Here is a 20,769-nt window from a genome sequence, read left to right as displayed (position 1 = left end):
CTTGAATAGGAGCATAGAGTTTTACTCATGTCATCAGAGGAAAGCTTCCAATTCTGGAAGGCATTACTCAAACTCACGTGAAGTAGCTCAGCACATGCTTTGTTCAAAATCTACGAACTCATCTGAGCTGGTGAGGATCTCTTGAAGGTCACCTGAAGCCTAATAGCAAGCAGATGCATGTTGAGACCCACCACATCACAGCCAGTTGCATGGGGTCTGGTTTTCCAGCAAAACGGGGTTATTCTTGTTTCTAATATAGCTTCATTTTACTCTATTTTTGTGCATGGAGTGAAAAGTGGGGGAAAAGAGCCCATCTAAGGCACTGGAGTGGGAGGAAGGAGGACTTTCGTACATCTCTTGGGCTGCTTGTATGACCTTGGGAAATCATTAAGTTTATGAAGCTTCCCCGTGGATGTTATGGCAGTGCTGTTTCCTTATTGCGTGCTGTTGTTACAGCAGTTAATGACTGTACATAAATAGTGCAGCGAGGAGAGCCTGAAATAGGGTGAAGATGGAAAGCAATGATCTATATAAAGCTCTGTCTCTTCCTCCTACGCCACCATCTCACAAGAGGGAAAGCTGATGTGAGAGCTGGCAACGTCAGTACTTTCTGCAGTTCATTCTCTCAGCACTTTCACTTAAACTCAAGGAGATATTTCTCATTCCCAGTATTCCCCAGTGCATGTTTGATCATCCCAATGGGACACCGGTGGCTTTTGTGCCGAGATGTGTGACAGCCATGAGGCAAGCATCACTGGTTTACCTTGCCAGACGCGTGCTGGGGCTGGATGGGGTCAGGTTGTTGCACAGATTTCTCAGCTCTGGAGCTTCTGATGTCCTTCCAGGTCTCCCTGAGGCCCTGAACTCATGGAGGTCCCGGTCTTGAGAGCCCATCTGTCAGAGCAGAAAGGAGGATTAGTTAGCCTGCCCTATTTGTGAGCAAAGTGAGGCTGTTTGCAGTGAACTCGCTCCATAATCCTCTCCCTGGGTTCTGTGTGCAACCAAACACATTTGGCTACCCCTAGTGGTTCATTAATGGAGTTTGTAAATGAAACACTTGGAGAAAAAGCAATAAAGTATGATCCCATAAAGAGAAGTATTGTGAAGGAGAAAGGGATTCCACTCCAAATGCAAGCTATCAGTCAGACCTTTGAAGGTGATGAGGCATGCAAACACAGCCCAAGGCACTGGGTAATGGTCCCTTTTATTTCCTTTATATTTAAGAAGTTTAAGAAGCGGAGAGCACAGGTCCCCTGTGCGCTGCTCGTACAAGTAATAAGCGATGATCTCTAAATGGAAAAGACATACTAACAGCAGGGGAGAAAAAAAGGAGGAAGAGATTTGCTTGCTCTCATCTTTTGTTTCTGTCTTAGATCAAGCTGTGGTCCTGTGAGTACAGCTCAGTGACCCACTTGCTCTCTGTTTGGGTAGAGCTGGATCGAGACATGCAGCTGCTTCCCCTCATCCCCTCCAAGCAGCTACATGTGGGTCTGTAGGCTGGATTTCCATCCACATGGATGCAGGAAGGCAAGTGAAGGGAAATTCACTTTTGGAGGGTTATGGTGTGTGTTTTCCCCCATGGGACCACTGCTGCACATTGGTGCTCAGACAACACCTGGGTGTGCAGGCAGCTCAGCATTTCATGGAATGCGTCTGTGTTTGAGGCATAGGGAGTAAAAAAATGGCTGCATACGTGTTTGGGATCAGAGTTTTTTCCACTTCCTTTGTGACCATGGTCCTAGGAGCAAATCTAGGAAATCCAAAGACATAGACAACTGCAAAGAGGAACAAAAATCAGGGAGAAATCATTCCTTGGCACTAAATTACAGTCGTTCCTTGCTTCAGTTTAGTGCCTAATTTCGTGGTTGGCAACCCTGCCCGTGGAGTTGGGTTGGAACTGTATAATCTTTGAGGTTCCTTCCAATTCAAACTGTTCTGTGATTCTATGATATAATCAAACCCTTCTTCCCAGCTTGATGCTTTTGCTCTGGCATTGCAATGGTTCAGAAATGAAGCCACATATAAGCTATTGCATTACAAGCTGCAGTAGGCAGTGGCTGTCGTTTGCTCACCCTTCATCTTCATCAGAGGACCCAAATAAATGCTGATTGTTCTCCAAAATCACTTGCAGCCCGCAGAAAAAGTTATCTATGAAAGATTGGTGGCAGAGGTCAAAAATCTGGAGAAACAATAGATCAGACCACTGCCAAATGATACAAAATTTGCAATAGGAATGAAAGATGTAGGAGCCTGAATGAAAAGGCTCACCAGACTTAGCAGCTGTCAGGGTTTCCTCCAACCTGTGCATACTTTATTATTGCTCCCCAGTGTGTAGTATTTGGACAGAAGTGGGTTGCTGATATATGAATGGCAGGTGAAAAAGCTGTGGACACTGCTCCAGGGACACTGGAAGAAGTTACCCTAAGTACTGCATCCAGGGGCAGGCACTGCAATTGGAGCTGTAGGAGTGGGTCCAGAGGAGGCCATGAGGATGCTCAGAGGATGAAGCACTTCTGCTATGGAGAGCTGGGGGTGTTCAGCCTGGAGAACTGAAGGCTCTGTGGAGACCTTATTGCAGCCTTCCAGTACCTGAAGGAGCTGCAGGAAAGGTGAGGAGGGACTTTTTGTCACAGATTGGTGACGGGACAAAGGGTAACAGCTTTAAACTACAAGAGAGGGGATTTAGGTTAGATGTTAGGAAGAAATTCTTTACTCAAGGGGTGGTGAGACCCTGAGAAGCTGTGAGTGCTCCATCCCTAGTAGTGCCCAAGGCCAGGTTAGATGGGGCACTGGGCACTGGGAGGTGTCCCTCCCCATGGCAGGGGATGGAAACTAGATGGATATTAAGGGCCCTTCCAACCCAAACCATTCTGTGGTTTTATGACTCTATGCAGCATATGGACAGGATTTGTTCTGGGCAATACTAAGCATCTAAGCAAAGCATGTAACAGTGCATACCCCAGATATTCTCCTTTATGGTCAGGGGAAAGAAAGATGTATTTCCAGAAAAAAGAAGCACAGAATCATTAAAGTTGGAAAGATCACTAAGATCATCATCTTCAACCATCAATCAGCTCATCACCACCATACCAAGAAGGGCACTGAAATGTCCTCTGAATCTGTCCCCATTGGTTACAATGAGTTGAGGATGCTCCTAACCTCAGCACCTCATCTTGGCTTAGGTAAAATAAGGTTTATAGATCTAAAAATCTAGGTATAAAGAAAATAGAGGAGGAGTGGAGGTAAAGCAAAGAGGTAGAGGTGGATACTGGAGGTCCTAAGTAGAAGATAGGGTAGAAGAGGTCAGAAGCAGGAATGTAATAGGGCTGGGGAGTAAAGGAGGAGGAAGGACAGCTCCTTTAGTGAATTCTTGGGTAAAGAGGAGAGCAATTCCTCACAGCCATCTCCAGTTGTCCAAAACTGTAAATCATCCACCCTAATGCTCCCACAACTGCTCTACTAAGGTCTGTGAGTGTAGACAAAGGAAGTGAACTCCCGCCTACGTCAGGAGAAGTTCAGAACAGACATGAAGTACACTAGATATCAGCAGGATGCACAGATTCCATGGAAAAGGAGACAGAGAGTGACTCTACCAGCTGGAAATACAGGAACAGTCCAGCCTCATGGGAGAGATGGATCGGACAGAAACGCAGCTGAATCACAGCACCCGGATTTTTGGGAATCAATGCACCCTTGAGAACACACCAGAAAGCTAGAAGTGCCTTACACTGGCCAAATGTGATCAAGGATATCTGAAGTCTGGTGAGCAGATGTTATACAAGCAAGGAAATGCTGGCCAAGCAACAGACAGAGACAACAAAAATATACAGCATCCCGAGTAGACTTTGGAACAAACCAGGAAGGGACCTTTTCATCACAAGCCACATGAACTACCTCATTGCTGCAGACAAGTGTTCAGACCAAGGGGAGGCAGATGAACTGTCAGATGAAATGCAGTAAAGTGAAGAAGCGTTTCAGCAGGCACCGTGTTTGACTTGTCGTAACTTCGCATCATTTACCCAGGAAGAGAGATCCTGTCCCAGCGTGTTGCACTCTGACCGTGACCAAGCAGCAAAGCTGAACCACCAGTTTTATTTGCTAAGATTGGACTGAAGGAAGCAAAGACAGCTCTTGGCAAGCCATTCTCTAGGGGAGAAATGCTTTCATTGAAGATCAGCATGACGCTCTGATTCAAGGACCTATGTCCAAATACTTGCACAGCGTGAAAGAGGCAAAAGAAGTGGAAAAGCAAAACACAACACAAGATGAGAAGGAAGACAGCCAAGTCCACATCCTACCTTTCTTACAAGCTAGAGATCTTGTAAAATACCTTCCCAAGGGGTTGTTTTTTGTTTGTTTGTTTGTTTGTTTTTCAGGACTGGACTATTTCCTTGGAATAAAAATGTGGGAGAGCGTTCTGTGTACTGAGAAGCAAAGGACATATAGGAGAAAAACATTTCTTTGAAGCCTTAAGTACGTTTGTCCATTGCAAATACAAGTTACAGATACAGATGTAAGAGATTACTTATCCATGGAGACCTGACCAGAGGGACACGGAAGGAACATGGGCTATGAGCTAGCAGCAGATACTGGAATATATGCAAAGCATCACATACCCCCAGAAGAAACACATTCTGGATAGTTTCCTGTTCTAAAACAAAGGTCAGCTCCAGTTCACTGCAAGGCGTGCATAGGAGTTTAAAAATAGTCTGGGAGTGAGGTCTTTGGACCAGCCCACAGCTAGACCTCATCCGGGCCATTCATTACTCTGTGGCTGCCTATGGACCCCACACTGCCTATGCATTTGGTAGCCAAACCATAGGGTGAGAAAGAGAAACTTCTCAGAATTCAGCCCCATAATTCTTCAAAACCAGTATTTGGCCAGTCTTCCTCCAAGAAGTGCTGCGGTGAAGGTAGTAAACAATAGAATCGTAGAATTATACATAGCATAAAGGAAGATATTAAAGGGGTGTGACAATTTGAAATGGTGGCAGAGATTTATTATTATTAACTCTTCGTACATTTAATTTTCTACTTCCAAGAAAAAAACAGCAACAACAAAACAAAACCCAAACCACAACACGTGGAAAAGGGGGGGTAATATGATGGTGTGGATATGTTTAAAGCATTTCGTGGAATGGAGGGGCCCCTGATTTTGGGAAATGGTCAGTAGGGGAGGACTGTGATGGAAAAGGACAGGATGAGGTCTCAGTACTGAGTCTCCCTTTTTATGTTTGAACACCAGCATCTGTCTCTGTGGATTTGCTTGAGGGTGAATGAAGGGGGTTGTGGCACAAAAGCAGAAGAAAAAACTATGGTCTGGGAGTAATTTCTTGGTGACGTTTTAAGTTTGGGGAGAACGGACAGATCCTTTCCCTGAGTTTCCTTGCACCAAGTACAGGTTGCTGGAAGCTGGTATTGAAAAATAGTCCAACTATTGAACTGACTTTTGTTGCTAGCAAATGCACCTGTCTGTCTGATTTGTCAGTTACTGTCTCTATACATTACTTGATTTACTCAGTCACTCAGGGGACGAGGTGTACTAGGAAAATGCTCATCTGCAAGGCACTGGAAGCACACATGGCACTGAAAAAAAAATCCCTTCCCTTACCCTTCCAATCCATCGTATTCATGGACCAGAAAGGATATCAAATCAGTCAGGCCTGGCTGTGTGTTTCAAAGCAATGGAACACAAAACACATTTGGGACTCACCTGTTGAGTAATTCAGATGTAAGTTTCCCTTTAGAAGGACACACATTCATAAAAACCAAAACCCTGCATGGTGAGGAGACCTGTAGAAGCTGATCATTACTTGGCATGAGTATTACACCTAATTTCCTTCCTATTGCTTATTTGCTGATTTTGGATAAAACAGAGTGCTTCAGTTGTCCTCCTTTGCTTGTTGGTTTTGTCTGCTGGACTCTACAGAGCAAGTGTTGTTTGGACAACTGTATGGAACCCAATTTCTTGAAATACTGTGTGACATAAAGGATCCACTGGTGGATCTGCTTGAAGCTGTGGATTCTCCCATCCCTGGAGGTGTTCAACGCCAGGTTGGATGGAGACCTGGGCAACCCGATCTAGTGGCTGGTAATCTTGCTCATGGCAGGGGTTGGAACTACGTGATCTTTGAGGTCTCTTCCAACCCAAGCCATTCTATGATTCTAGGATTCTACTGTTCTGTTTTTCTAAAACTGGTGAGATTTCCAAAGTCAGACTAAAAGGACCACCTGCAGAGGTCTGTAGTTAGACCATAATCCCAGGTGATATAAAGCATTACTGCTTAAGGTGCTAAACATTGGAGATCTGCCAGATCTAGTCCTGGAGCTACACCCTGGACTTACACCACATAGAGTTGCTCTCCCTTATCTGCTGTTATCCCTTGTCCATCCAGATAAAGGACATAAGGCACAAGGTAAAGGTGACAAGGATTCACCTCACCCACCTAGAGCATCTGGAGTAGGACTCTGTGAGAGCCCAGGGCACGTCCAAAGATTGGTTCATTCCATCAGCCCCCATCTCTTGCAATAGAATAATCGAACCAGAGGATGCCCTAGGTTAGAGGGGACTTCAATGATCATGTAGTTCCAACCCCCTGCCATGGGCAGGTTGCCCCCCACTAGATCAGCCTGCCCAGGGCCCCATCCATGGCCTTGAATGCCTTCTGGGACAGGACATCCACAGCTTCTCTGGGCAACCTGTGCCAGGGCCTCATCACCCTCCGAGTGAAAAATATCTTCTGACATCAAATATAAATCTCCTGTTTTAGTTTAAAGCCATTCCCCTTTGTCCTATCATTATCAGGCCATGTAACAAGTCGGATGCCCTCCTATTTATAAGCTCCTCTCAAGTAGTGGAAGGCCACGATGAGGTCTCCCTGGAGCCTTCTATTCTCCAATAGGAGTATCCACATCCAATGTTGTGCCTAAAATTCCACCCTGCCAATTGCTCTCCACCTCTTTTTTATCTGTTGTTTTGACCTGCAAGTTTCTCCTGCCCTCACTCAAAGAATAAATAATAGCTGCAGTGTGGAAAAGTGAAGGTGGATGGGAACAGTGCCCTTCCCACAGCCATGTCTGTTGACATGACTCTTTTCACTTCGGTGTTCACGTGGGGCTCTGCTGTCCCTTTTCCTTTATTTCCAAAAAAGTCCTTGCTTGTCAATGACTGGTGGTGTAAACATTAACCAAATCCATACTAGGACCACCAGACAGCCTGAAGCTAGCAGTAACACAGCTGTGTGATGACACTTTGTCTTCTGTGACAAAGGCTCCATCCCTCTTTTCAGATAACGGCAGCGCTTTCTGTTTACGAATATGCAACTTTAGAGGGGATGAGAAGCAATGAGCTCTGCTCAGGCTCCCTCAGCTTTCTGGGGATGCAGGAACCCACATTAAAGGGGATCCGTCCCATGACCGTTAGCCTCACTTTAGAAATTTCTGGTTTAAGTGCCCAGAGATGCACATGCTTGTCAGATACTAATAGTTTTAAGTAAAGGACGACCCTTTGGTGACTTGGTTAAGCCCTGCCCAAACCCTTACATGTTTCGGAATCATTCTGGCTTTGATCTACCATTCACTAATTGGACCAGCCTTCCTGACAGACCAAATATTTGCAGATTCCCTTTCCCCGACAGCTCAGGAATCCTGGCGCTGACATCCTCCTGGCGCAGCGTCTTGGGTACAGTCCCCAGGGAGGGTGATACTGAGCTTTAACATTATCTGGAGCTGATTAGCATCAGGGCTCCTGGCATCAGTCCCAGCCTTCTTCGTTGCCTACTTTGCATTCTCTCTTTTGCTATTAACCTTTTAAACAAAAGATACACATATGACCGGTGTCAGATTTTGAGGGAGGCTGAAACACATCAGTGGTCATTCAGGAGATTCAAGGCAATGTTGAACTAACATTTTCAGAGTTACTTCTTCTCTTGCAGAGAATTTATTATGAATTAACTGTGGCAAAAACGCCAGGTTGACATAATGTCCAGCCACTGCTACGGGTTGAGGTGGTCAGCTCCATTGAAAGATGCTACTGGAATGACAGAGACATGGTTGGACTCAGAATAATAGTGTAATTCTTCATTTTGTGATAACCTTTACAGCCTTGTCTGTCTCGGAGAGCAAAACACAATGAGTCCATCCTTTTTTCCCTTTAATAATGTAGGAAAAGCTACGCTGGGTTAGCCCACAGGTCTGGTAGCCTCTCTGTTCTACCTCTGAAAAGATGCAGTAGCTCAGGAAGGTATGAACAAGCCTGAATATTTCAGTTCTGCTGTTTTTCAGTTCCAGGACCTTAAAATATACCTATTTGCCATTCTCCTTTGGTTCTGGGCACTTTTGCTCTGAGGCTGTAGACTCAGTGTCTGAGACAATGGCAGTGCTGGATGCTGCTGTCAGACTATTAGAAACATAATGGAGTCTACCAAAGACACCTTCATGCCAGCATCCAGACAGGCAGTTGCTTTTTTGCCCCAGTCAAGCTGAACACGTTGCACTTTTTTCCTTATATATATTTTCTACCTCTGACCTTGTCTGAACTGTTTTGCATGTTTCTGGATGTAAAATGCGGATGCACGACATCACTGACAAACCAAGAAGCAATTTGAGATGGCTTCATTTCCATTTTCTGTATCGGGTTAAGAAATGTACATGTGCTTCCTGGCACCTCCCTGTGCAGAGATTAAAATGTGGTAAAATCCACTGAACCCTCAGTTTGATCTCCTGCCTAGCACAGACCAGGCGCTTTCACCTCGTAACTGGACTGAGCCCAGTGACTTGGATTTGTTTAAAGTATCTTTTCCTGAAGGCACCCTAATGATTGGCCAACCCTTTAACCATTTCTTGATAGATTGCCCCAGGCTGTCAACCTCCCCCTTCAATTTACAAGGCTCACTTGCTCATAACCAACGTTTTTTTGGCTTCAGCTCCCAGCTGTTGGCTCTTAGTGTATTTTCTCTGAGTAGAGCCCTTTATTATTCCCTTGTGTTGAGATAATATGATTATAGCTCTTGCTAGAAGCATGGATGATTTTCTCCTCTGAACTTGTGGCAGCTCTTAGCCCATACCTACATTTGTCTGAGAAAATCATAGAATCACAGAATAGCTTGGATTGGAAGGGTCCTTAAACATCATCCAGTTCCAGCCCCTGCCATGGGCTGGATGCCCCCCACCAGATCAAGCTGCCCAGGACCCCATCCAACCTTGGGCACCTTCAGGGATGGGGCACCCACAGCTCTCTGGTCAGCAGTGCCAGGGCCTCATCACCCTCTGAGTAAAGAATTTCTTCCTAACATCTAACCTAATTTTCCCCTCTTTTAGTTTAAAGCCTTTCCCTCTTGTCCTGTCACTATCAGACAATGTAAAAATCAGTCCCTGCTGCTTATTAGCCCCTTCAAGTACTGGAAGGCTGCAATGAGGTCTCCCCAGATCCTTCTGATCCTTCACTTCTCCAATCTAAACAAACTCAGCTCCCTCGACCTTTCTTCATAAGAGAGGTGCTTAGTTGACCAGAAATAGGGATAGGCTTGAAACCCCACAGCCCAGATTTGTTCTCCCCTTTTCACAGAATCACAGGATTGTAGGGGTTGGGAAGGACCTTTGGAGTTCATGATGTCCAACCCCCCTGCTCAAATCCTGAAGCAGGTTGCAGTGGGTTTTCCTAAATCTATTGGGGAAAAGGGGCAATTAAGCAGGTCTTTGAGCACTCTAATGAAGGCAGAAGTCTTGGGGGAAAGCAAAATCCCTGCAGCATCAGAGTAATGCTAGGTGGAAAGCACAGCAGTAGGAGGAGAAGTCAACCCTTGTGCTTCTCTGCAATGAAGTCCCACTCCACCAGATCACTGCACTACAGTGATTTCCCAGATGATTTGGCAATGACTGGTGGTCAGACAGGGGTAGGGGGTGTTTGTCCTTCAACCTACCATGTAACATGAGGTTTCTGAGTGCCAGGAGCCCCATACCTGCAACCTCCTATCCCCCGAGCTAAATTCACCCCATTTCCATTTTGGGCCCTGACCAATTTGGAATGCTTTCTTAGGCATCCCATTTCCACAAATCCGTATGCACTTGGGAAACATAAAGTAAAAAATATACAAATCTTTCGCTGTGATAAGGTTTTTGTGAGTGAAATCGCCCAGGTTGACACAACATCCTGCCACAGCTATGGTGGTTAGCTCCATGAAAATGGGCTTCTAGAATGACAGAGACATGATGAGACTCAAAATAATAATGTAATTCCCCATTTTGTGATAGCCTTCCATTGCAGCCTTGTCTGCACCAGCTCCTTGAGTGCAAAACACAGTGAATCCATCCTTTTTTCTACTCTTAGATCTGCGCTTCTTACTGTGTGTTGATGAGTTTTCCCCATATAATAATGTAGGATAGGCTGCAGAGTATCACTTCTTTTTCATGAGTAAGGTTTTTGTAACTCTTAGTTTCATCTGAATCTTAACTCACGTCAGCCCTGACCTCTCTGGACCACTTCATGCCTGGTACATAGGAAGAAGCAATCCTTATTCTTTTACCTTTTCCCTGTAAATCCCATCTTCCTGGGGCTACGCTTGCAAATTTGGGGCCCCCTCACTGCAGACTGTTTGGAGGAGGTGAAATGTTGGGAAGACTTTACTCTGTCTTCTTCCCCATCCTCCCTTTCAGCTGCACCTCAAACATCATCCAAAGCCTACTGAAGTGAAAAATGTTTTTCCATCAACTTCAACAGGCCTCAGCTCAGGCTCCCAGCATGTGCATGTGTCCCTTTCTTCCAAATGCAGCAACCCCAGCTCAGACACAGCATGTCTGAAGGCTCCTGGCACATACAGCCTGCCTCTTTCCTACTCAGCTCCGAGCCACATGGCCAAGGGCTTCACGCCTTGAGTGTTGGCCATTGCTTGGCTGGATGTGAGTCTCCTTCCAATCTGCCAGCATTAGCACCTTGTCCATGTGCAGCTTTAGCCCTGATCGATGCAGCCCTGTGCCTGATGCTTCTGGGGCCCACCTACAGCTCCAAGCCCCCCTCCCTCCTGTCATGCACACACAGACACACGTATGTGTATGCAGAGCCATGTGCATTTCCTGGCTCTGTTTCAACAAGCAGAAAATAAAGAAAAAAAAAAAAAAGTGGGAACCTCTGCTCTAATCTGCAGGGACAGGATTCCTGAATTAATAAGTCACCAACATCTCATTCACCTCCCTGTCCTGAGCAGCAAGTATAATGATTCCCTCTTTGCCTCTAAGAAAAGCAATAAAAAGAAAAAAATATATATATATTAAAATAGAAAATTCCTGAACAATGCTTTTTTTTTTCTTGTGCTCCAAACATCAGCAACTGGGGGTACTTCCATGACCTCAAAATTAAAACAATCCAGACAAACAATATGTCGAGCTCTGTCCTGCCTCCTGCTGCAATTATTCCTAATGTTTGGCCTCAGATCAGAGGCAGCAGCAATCTCTATAAATACGACAGCAGAGCAGAGAGCTATTTCCAACAGAAACGCCTCCCGAATCATGTCAGGAATTTATGAGACTGAGAACGGGCCAAGATTGAAATATGCTCTGGATCAAATGGCATTGCATAGGTGGCTCTGATCAGCTTGGCAGTGGTGGGATGAAGGAGGAATCCTCCAGATGGAGGAGTGGAGGGATATTTATTGATTTAAAAAAATTATAAATTATAGCTGAGAGTGACAAGAAAAGGCATTGGTATTTTCAAACTCAGGCTCTGCCAGACAGGACTAGCAAGGAAAAGGCTTTAACAAGTCTAAATTCCTCTTCGTGTTTTTTATTTTGTGAGCGCATGTGTGTGTTGTTCTTACTCCTGAACCTCCCAGGACCACTTTGTGCCTGGTACATAGGAAGAATCAATCCGTATCCCTCATTGCAGCCCCCTCACTGCAGGCTGTTCGGAGAAGGTGTCATCCTGTGGGTTTCATTCATTTATGAAATAAATTTGTTGCTGTTTCCCCTTTTTACTGAGACCATCTCAGTCTGGACAGAGTCCTCCTCAGAGCCAGATCAAATTAGCCTAAATAGACAGAAAAAAATAGAAACCAGTATTTGTCCTAAATAAATAAGGTGGAGTAGGAAAAAGAGAGTCATGGAGAGATGGACTGGCATGTTGTGATTCTGTGATTCTGTTGTATCCCCTTGCTGGCTCTGGAGGTGTAGCAACCTTGAACCAGGAGTTTTCAGGGACAAACTCCTTGTTCACACATTAATAGGGCTTTTGGGCTGGGATGGCAAATATGATGTCACTCCCAGATGTCAGACTCTACGGGCAGTATCATATGTAGAGCGAGGTGGCATCATGTGGTTGAATGCTCACTTGATCCCACAACACACTCATGGAGTATGAAGGTCATGGAAAGCCATGCACTTTTGGAACAACTTAATAATCATTATGATAAATTAGTTAACATCTGGGGCAGTGTCCATATATCCTACAGTCAATGGGAAAAGAGTGTAAACTAAAGAGGGCAGTTTATCCAATATGCTTAGGTACTGAAGATGACCTACTGAGGGTGCAGGACAGTGACTTTTGCCTAGATGCCAGCATTCAGAAACAATGCCCATCCTTCACTTCTGACTCACCTACCAACTCAAAGATGGGGGTTTTATCCTATTTTCATAGAATCATAGGATCATTTGAGTTGGAAGGCACCCTTAGAAGCCATCTGGTCCATCTCCCCTTCAGTGAACAGGGACACCCACAGCTCCATCAGGTTGCGCAGAGCCCCATCTAGCCTGACCTTGAATGTCTCCAGGGATGGGTCATCTGCTAACTCTCTGGGCAACTTGTGCCAGAGCCTCACCACTCTTATCATAAAAAACTTCTTTATATCTAATCTGAATCTCCCCTTTGAGTTTGAAACTGTTTCCCCTTGTCCTGTCACAGCAGACCCTTTTAAAGGATTTATTTCCTTCTGTCTTACAGCCCCCTTTAGATATGGGAAGGCCACTCTTAGGTCTCCCTTGAGCATTCTCTTCTCCAGGCTAAACAGCCCCAGCGCATTTTCCACACTGTCCATGCTACTGGTTATATGTAAGATGAGAAGAGCATGAATGGAAAAGGGAGAGGTCATTTTTCAGTATAAAAATATATTGTACATAGCCATTGGGAAGTGTCTATATACGACTGAGTTAGGCATGGATTAGAGTTGGCATGTCTAAATAGGAGCAGAGAAGCAGCAGAAAAAAAAGGCTATCATCCAAAATAACCATTATCTCAGGGCCAAATTCTCCTTTAGATTCTGTAAGAATTCCCAAGGATGAGATACAGTACTGTTATATTTGCATTTGAATACAATAAAATTCCATCTTAGACTACTTATCAGAAGTTAGGAAGCTGTTGCAAATGAATGAGGAGTCATTACTTGTCTTTTGAAACACGTCACAAATATTTCTGCCAGATTACATCTGGGCATGGGACAGCATCTGTGGCCTGGTCTGATGTAGTCAATCTTACATCATTGCACTTTAAAGGACAAGAAATGGATTCTGAACAGTATGACTTTTTAAGTGTTTCTCCCCCCGCTCGTGGAGATTTAATTCAGTTCTGCTGCTGAGGCATATGAAGTCATCTTAAGGGCAAGATGTTACCCTGACTCACACTTACAGAACCTGCGTGGTTCTGCTGTATCCTCATGTCTCCTGCAGCCCCTCTGCACATAAGCTGCAAATATTTAGACTTCTTGGCTCTCCTTCGCCAATGTGTAACTTATACTCTCATCGGTGTGACCCCTGACTTTTGCCTCAAACCTTACAACTTGTATATCATTACTGAGTTCCTGCCCCATCATCCCTGGGCCTCTTTTTGATTTTTCCATCACTGGAGGTGGAGTTTTCATCTTTTTCCAATATTCTTCCACCCAGCGCTCTCATTCCTGGGGCCGGTTCATAATGTTCCTCTCATGTTCCTGCCAGGTAGGTCTTTATTAGTTTTGGTCTACATGTTGGATCATTGTTTGTATCGTTATGCAACTAAGTCCTGGACAATCACAGGATCCTGTGCATTCACTAAGGTTTCCATCATCATTTCCAGGGCTGAAATTTCCCTAATTAAAATGCAGAACAAAGTAAAGAAAAACAGAAACACAGACCATCCACTGCTACCCTCACTGCTCACCAGTGAAACAATACTCACCAATTTTGTCTATAGACGTTACAGCCAAAGCGCAATAACTTTTGTCACCTCTGACAGTTTTTCATTGCTGTTTCCTTCAACACTGGTCAATATTTGCATAATGAAGTTTCTCTGATGCTGGAACGCAGCCACGATTTTGGAAACAAGCCCTGACTCTGTTGAGAATGTCTCTTAGAATGAAAGAAATATCTGAATTTCCTTAATTTGTGCAGGGATTTCCCTTTCAGTAGCTTGGCTTGTTATGGTGGAATAATTGCTAAAGAAGACATTGTGCCCTGTTTTCTTCTTTCCCTTTGTGCTTCAGAGGTCAAGATGATATAAGCTGCAGCTCTGCTAAACTGAAGGAAAATCTTCAGATAATCACTGTGAAGGCACAATAGAAGATGCAGCTGGATTTTTGCAGGGGAAGCAGCTGTGGGATCTGTTTTGAACGGGTAGGATTTGGGGAAATTCCTAAAGGCTGGGAATATGTGTGGCATTTGTGAAGTACAACATACCTGGCATATACAGAGCTAACACTGATGTTTATTATAGCAGTAACACCTGTGGCCTCCAAGAGCTGAGTGCTCAACAGAAGGGAGACATTCAGGGGCCTGTGAGTCCGCTGCGATATGTTTTGGATGCTAGTTCAAAACCAGTTTGGTTTGACAGAAGTGAAAACCTGTCAGTTCTTCACTGCCTGGAGTCAGAAAATACAGTTATGTCCATCTTACAGAATCCACAGTTGTCTCCTATGATCTCCTTGTTGACAATGAGATGTTGCCCACAACAGGCTCACAAGATTGCCCGAAAGATGCACTGCTGGCTTTCACACCTCCATAAACTAGCTCTTCCAGGCCAATAGCAAGATCACTGCGTAAAAAGATGCAAATTCCCCAAGTCAGTGTCAAGATGGCTTTTTCTATAGTGATTTTTAAGTCTCTTGCTCAATGACCACACAGTCTAAAGGATGTCCGTGATTTTCTGCAGCAACAGAACAAGTGGCAACAGGCAGAAGTTGGAACACAGAAAGTTCCATGCTAACCTAAGGAAGAACTTCTTTACTGTGAGAGTGACAGAGCACTGGAACAGGCTGCCCAGATTGGTTCTGGAGTCTCCTTCCCTGGAGATACCGTAGACCTTTCTGGATGCCTACCTGTGCAACCTGCTATAAGGAACCTGCTTTAGCAGTGGGTTGGACTTGATCTCTAGAGGTCCCTTCCAACCCCTACGATTCTGCAGTTTCACACCAGTTTGTGCCTGAAGCACCTATCAACATTTTCCTACACGATCAAGCCACTCCTATTCCCATGGAACACATCCAGGCTATCAAACAGATTTAGTCCACAAGTATTTTGGCACAAGGTCTTTTTGTACATATAACAACATATCCATGCTCATGCTGTGTGGGGATGTAGAGGTTTGCTATAATATTTGCAGCAATGTCAAGATATGCCTGGAATGCCGAACCCATGCCTTCTGGATTAAGGACAAGCAGGATTTTCTTTCTCATAGAACAATCCACATCTGCTGTCCATTCATGGCGATCACAGAAGCACAGAATCATTCAGGTTGGAAAAGACCTCTAAGATCATCAAGTCCAATCACTTACCTACCACCAATATTGCCCAATAAACCATGTCCCTTGGTACCACATTTACATGTTTCTTGAACACTTCATGACTTCACCACATCCCTGGGCAATCTGTTCCAGTGCTTGACCACTGGAATGCAACCCTTCATCTGTGAGCAGCTGAATGCCAGGGCTAAAACACACAACCCAGTTGGGTCAGCTGAACGTATTTCCACACATTGGCTGAGATACAGGAACTATCTCAGTGCGTATTCTCTGTGCAAGTAGGGCAGAAGCTGGATTTTCTGTTTAGTAAGCTAAACTGATGTGAATGACATCACATTTGGCTATTGTGACTCAAATTGCATTTGATAAAACTATTAAATGGCTCTGTCGTGCTGGTGATACACTGGGGTATTTGTGGAGACCTGTTAGGTTTTAAATATTGCCATGTATCTTATCAAAACAAGATTTCACTGGGGCACAATTTTCATCTCATGAAGGTGAGCAGGGATGCCATAGAATCTTTTGAGTTGGAAGGGACCTTTAAAGGCCATCTGGTCCAGCTCCCCCGCAATGAGCAGGGACACCTACAGCTCCATCAGGTGCTCAGAGCCCCATATAGCCTGACCTTGGGTGTCTCCAGGGATGGCGCATCTACCACCTGCCTGGGCAACCTGTTCTATTATTGTAGACATCTTTTTCCTTATATCCAGTTGGAAGAATGTGTGTCTGACAATGCCCGCACTGACAAAGATCCTTTTGCCTTTTCAGGGCACAGCTCCCCTAAACCCACAGCGAATCCCCCTGTAGTGTTGCAGCAAGAATAGGCTATGCTGAGATCCAGCCTTGAAGTCTGTTTGCATGGCCTGGTTTGTATTACACAGCTCAGGCCTGCCAGCAGACTGCTGGGTCCATAGCACATGGCATTTGGCCTTGGGCCTACTCTGGGCCCTACGCGATGCCCCACGGCCCTAGTTCATAGTAATTATTGGAGGAGGGACGGGGGGCTCAGTTCAAAGTGTTTGAAATATTAAGTGGGCCACGCTGCAGCCTGCCAGGGCGATGTTTTTACAGTAAGAAAGTGAGGGGAGGTGTTATGAGCTCTGAGATGTGGCATAAAGACTTGTGGGGGTGTTTGAAGGTGCAAAGCCTGCCGGGACGGTGTTGAAGGACTGCGCAGGGCAGAAGGAGCCAAAAGTGGTGCAGTCTCATCAGCAACACCTCCTCTACTAAATAAAGCCGGCCAGGGCCCGTTTGCTGGCCCAGAGGCCAAGTGTCACAGCGTGGCTTGTGTCCAAACACCTCTCCCTGAGAGCAGGCCTTGGGAGGGAGCTAACAGCAAGGCTGTGTGGGCAGCCAGGGCTCACGCTTGCACTTGGACCTCTCTGACTTAGCAGTGAAGGACCTTCTGGTCGGGACTGCTGGGGCTCTTATCGTGCAGTCTGAAAACAGATCGTTGCCCAGTTTTGCTTTACCGAATGCTGCAACAGCAGAAATGTTGCCCATCTCCAAGTACAAGGACACTCAAGAGAGAAGCCCACCATATCTTCTGGTTTCCCCTGCACAGGTCATTCGTGCAGGCAACACTGTTCCCAAACAATGTTATCCCCCCCAAAAAAGGTGTAATTCCACATGGGAGTGGCAGATTCAGTGCTACCAGGACTACACAAAAACAGCTACTGGTCTCATGCCACTAAAAACGGGCTGGGCCCGGTCTCTTGGGGGTGTCAGTCTCTCGTTGCTGTTGTATTGGAGTGATCCTCAGGCTGAGAAAGAAGTAGAATCGTTTGAGTTGGAAAGGACCTCTAAAGACCATCTTGTCCAGCTCTCCTGCAATGATCAGGGGCACCCACAGCTCCATCAGGTGCTCAGAGCCCCATCCAGCTTGACATTGGGTGTCTCCAGGGACGGGGCATCCACCAACTCTCTGGGCAACCTGTGTCAGTTTCCCTACCCTTATTGTATACAGTGCTTTACACCTAGTCTAAAAATAAAGACCTTATATACAGATAAATACAGATAAAATGTCGTCAACAATTGTCCCACCAAAAAGCTGTGTACTTTGTATAAACCACGTCCATTCTAGTGACAAGGGTCGCCTTCTTATAGAAACTCAAATTTTCTTCCATGTTACTCAATAGTTTTGCACAACATAGTAACATACCTGTTATATCTTTTTAGGATCTTCCTGCATATTTTATGCAAAAGTTGGCTAATACATCTCAAATGTACCAGCTGGTTTATGACCAAATACATGTTAGCCTGGCTAGCAATCACTCAGAAAAAGGCTTGTTAGACAGCTCTTTGCCATTATTTTTTTTTCCCTCAGACATTAAACAGCCTCATTCATCTAGATCATAAAATGTCTTTCTAGCCCTGCAGACGACTAAAAGTGTGCCTGCACGCATTTACTGTCACATCTGGAAAAGCCCATGCTATCATAATGACTTCAATACAGATTTCATCAGAAGACACATGGAAATTAAACTGGATTCACTAAATCCCTTGCAACCATTCGGCGCTAAGGACATAAGAGCTGACTCCCTCTGCTCTGGGGTCTGTGTAAGAGCTGCACAAGCTGGTGCTTTTCTGCTTGTGTTGCAGGTGAGTCTCCAGAACTATTGTTGGATCAAACTGCTAGGCTATAGTAATGCAACTTTTGTTATTCCAGCAATCCTGTCCCTTACTGGCTCTGCACATTTTGGATTCCTGAATGCCTCTGGGACCGTGGTGCATGATTCCTTCCCTAACACTTGCTGGCAGGATGAAGTCATGTCTCTTTCTTCTGAGAAACCTTTGTAAGAACCACAGCCTTGACTACAAGTTTTTTAACAAGGGTTTTAAGCCAGGAAGGAGTCCCAGCATTTGCTGCAGTGCTCCCTACTTATCTATCAGCTGGGATGCCTCCTAATTCATTCTCTGCACTGTGCTGCGGTAGAAAGGCTACACTGGATGCTCCATGGTGGTTCCTGACAGAATGATATGGTTCAATGGGGAGTCAGTGAACACATTACTGCGCTTCTTATGGGTTGCAGCAGCTGCGGCTGGAGAAGAGCAGATCCAGAAGAGCCCTTGGCCTGTGGCTGTGTTGCTTTAGCTGATGGAACACATATCAGCTGGAAGGTGGCCATGCATTTTGCAATGCTGTCTTCAAATGATCGAGGTAAATGTCTCCCTCCCTCCTGGGGCTAGAAATCTGTGGCTCTAAGGACCCTGCCCACAAAAAAAGGTTGTTTCCACACAGGAAAATGTGTGAAACATGAATTTTTGCACAGACTCGGAGAAATGTTTCTTCCTAAAAAAAGCCTCCGATGTTACAAATCCAAGTATTGGAAATGGTGCTGAGAAAAAAAAAAAAATAATAATCTTTTCTCTTGATGAACATAGACAAGTTTTACTCCCAAGTTTGATTTTGAGCCAGAAAGGACAAAAGTCCTTTTCATGAAGCTTTAAAAAACTGGGAAAGAAATACAAAGTTTACAAATTCCTTTCAGTGCTCCTCCTTATTTTACCATCATTACTGGAAATCCACTGGACCCAAAACCCATCAGGTGATATTTTAAAATACAGACTTGAGAAGCAATCAGTGACTTCATTCCCTTCTTTTCCTTGATTGTTACGTTTTCTTTTCTCTGTGGTTCCCAGCCCACTGCCTTCCAGCCCACTCTTAAACCTCCTACCTGCCTTTTCATGCACACAAAGGAGCACAGTCGTGTAAGTCTCCTGACTTCCCACTCCTTTCTACATCCAGGTCATGATTGACTTCATATGCTTACAAACCCCACACAGGACGTGCAGTGAACTCTGCCCTGAGCCAGTCAGCATTCCTGATCCCCTTTGCAGATTCTTCCCCACTTATGCAAAGCAGTGATGAAGTGGGTGTCCATGCCATCACACACTTGAGCTACCAGTTCCCAGAGTTAGATGAGCTGAGGAGAAAGGGGAGCCATCACCTCCTGAGACATTTTGGGATCGGTCTCTGGATCTAATTGCATGCTCCTCTAACTCAACAGCACATAAAGGGATTTCATAAAGGAGGTAACAAGTATAATGAAGGTACAGAGGTATCCTGCCACGACTGAGAAATGGGTAAAACAGCAGTCTTCCCAAGTTAGTGTCTTATTCTTCTGTCTTGGTGGGAGATATGGCAAGAGGGGGTTTTCTGACCTCTTAGTATCCCTTGAAAATGATCCATCTGCATACAAGCTGAGCACTAAGCATTGTTCCCAGCCTGCCATGGGTTGTCAGGGCTTGCCAGGACCTCCATCCTCTATGCTTGTCTGTATTGGGTTGTAGAGGGAAAGCAATCATAGAATCGTTACAGTTGGAAAAGACTTCTAATCTTTGAGCAACCTGGTCTAGAGGGAGGCGTCCCTGGCTATAGCAGGGGGTTGGAACTAGATGATCTTCAACCTTCCAACCCTAACCATTCTATCATTCTGCGATTCTATGATCATCTAGTTCAACTGTCCCCTTATCGCCCATATTGCCTGCTAACCACATCCCTAAGTACTAGATCTGTGTGCTTCTTGAACTCCTCCAGGAATGGTAACTCCATCGCCTCCCTGGGCATTCTGTTCCAGTGTGTTACCTCTCCTCCTGAGAAGCTGTTTTTCCTAATATTGAACCTGAACCTCCCCTGGCACAACTTGAGGCCATTCTCTCTCATCCTATCACTACTTAGCCAGGAGAAGAGGCCAACACCCACCACCTGAACAATAGCCCAGGAGAATCTGAAGATACTGCAGAACCCACTTCTTTCTCACTGTCATCCCTCAGTCTCCAATTCATTAGGCAAGAAGGTAAATGAGTAAAGCAAAACCTGACCTAGTGTCACCAGTGAGGATGAATGTGGTTCATTTCTTGTGGTCAGGAGTGTGGTGTCTTTGTAACTGGGGCTTTTTTCTTACCTGAAAACATAAAGTTTCTCTCTCTACGGACACTTGACTGCATTGTGGTCCAGGATCACTGTCTGAAGTCTCTCCTTCAGGTATGAAATCCCCTGGGAGGCACTGGGACCAGAAAAATAAGCAAATTGGATGCAGTCCTAACTCGGCTATCCCTGGATGGACATCAA

The 20,769-nt window shown here is 45.2% G+C and overlaps 1 protein-coding gene across 1 annotated transcript in view; it reads right to left on the bottom strand.

The window, feature by feature from the left end:
• Positions 1-765: 765 nt before the first annotated feature.
• Positions 766-20,769, bottom strand: part of WNT11 (Wnt family member 11) — a 62,414-nt gene continuing 42,410 nt past the window's right edge. Inside the window, exon 6 of the mRNA XM_040650634.2 lies at positions 766-894. Coding sequence (XP_040506568.1) covers positions 816-894 — 79 coding nt within the window. The 3' untranslated portion in view covers positions 766-815. The remainder of the gene's footprint in view (positions 895-20,769) is intronic.

The sequence above is a fragment of the Gallus gallus genome, chromosome 1 (assembly GCF_016699485.2).
Source record: "Gallus gallus isolate bGalGal1 chromosome 1, bGalGal1.mat.broiler.GRCg7b, whole genome shotgun sequence".
In the NCBI taxonomy this organism is placed as follows: domain Eukaryota; kingdom Metazoa; phylum Chordata; class Aves; order Galliformes; family Phasianidae; genus Gallus; species Gallus gallus.
This window is presented reverse-complemented; position numbering and strand designations above follow the sequence as displayed.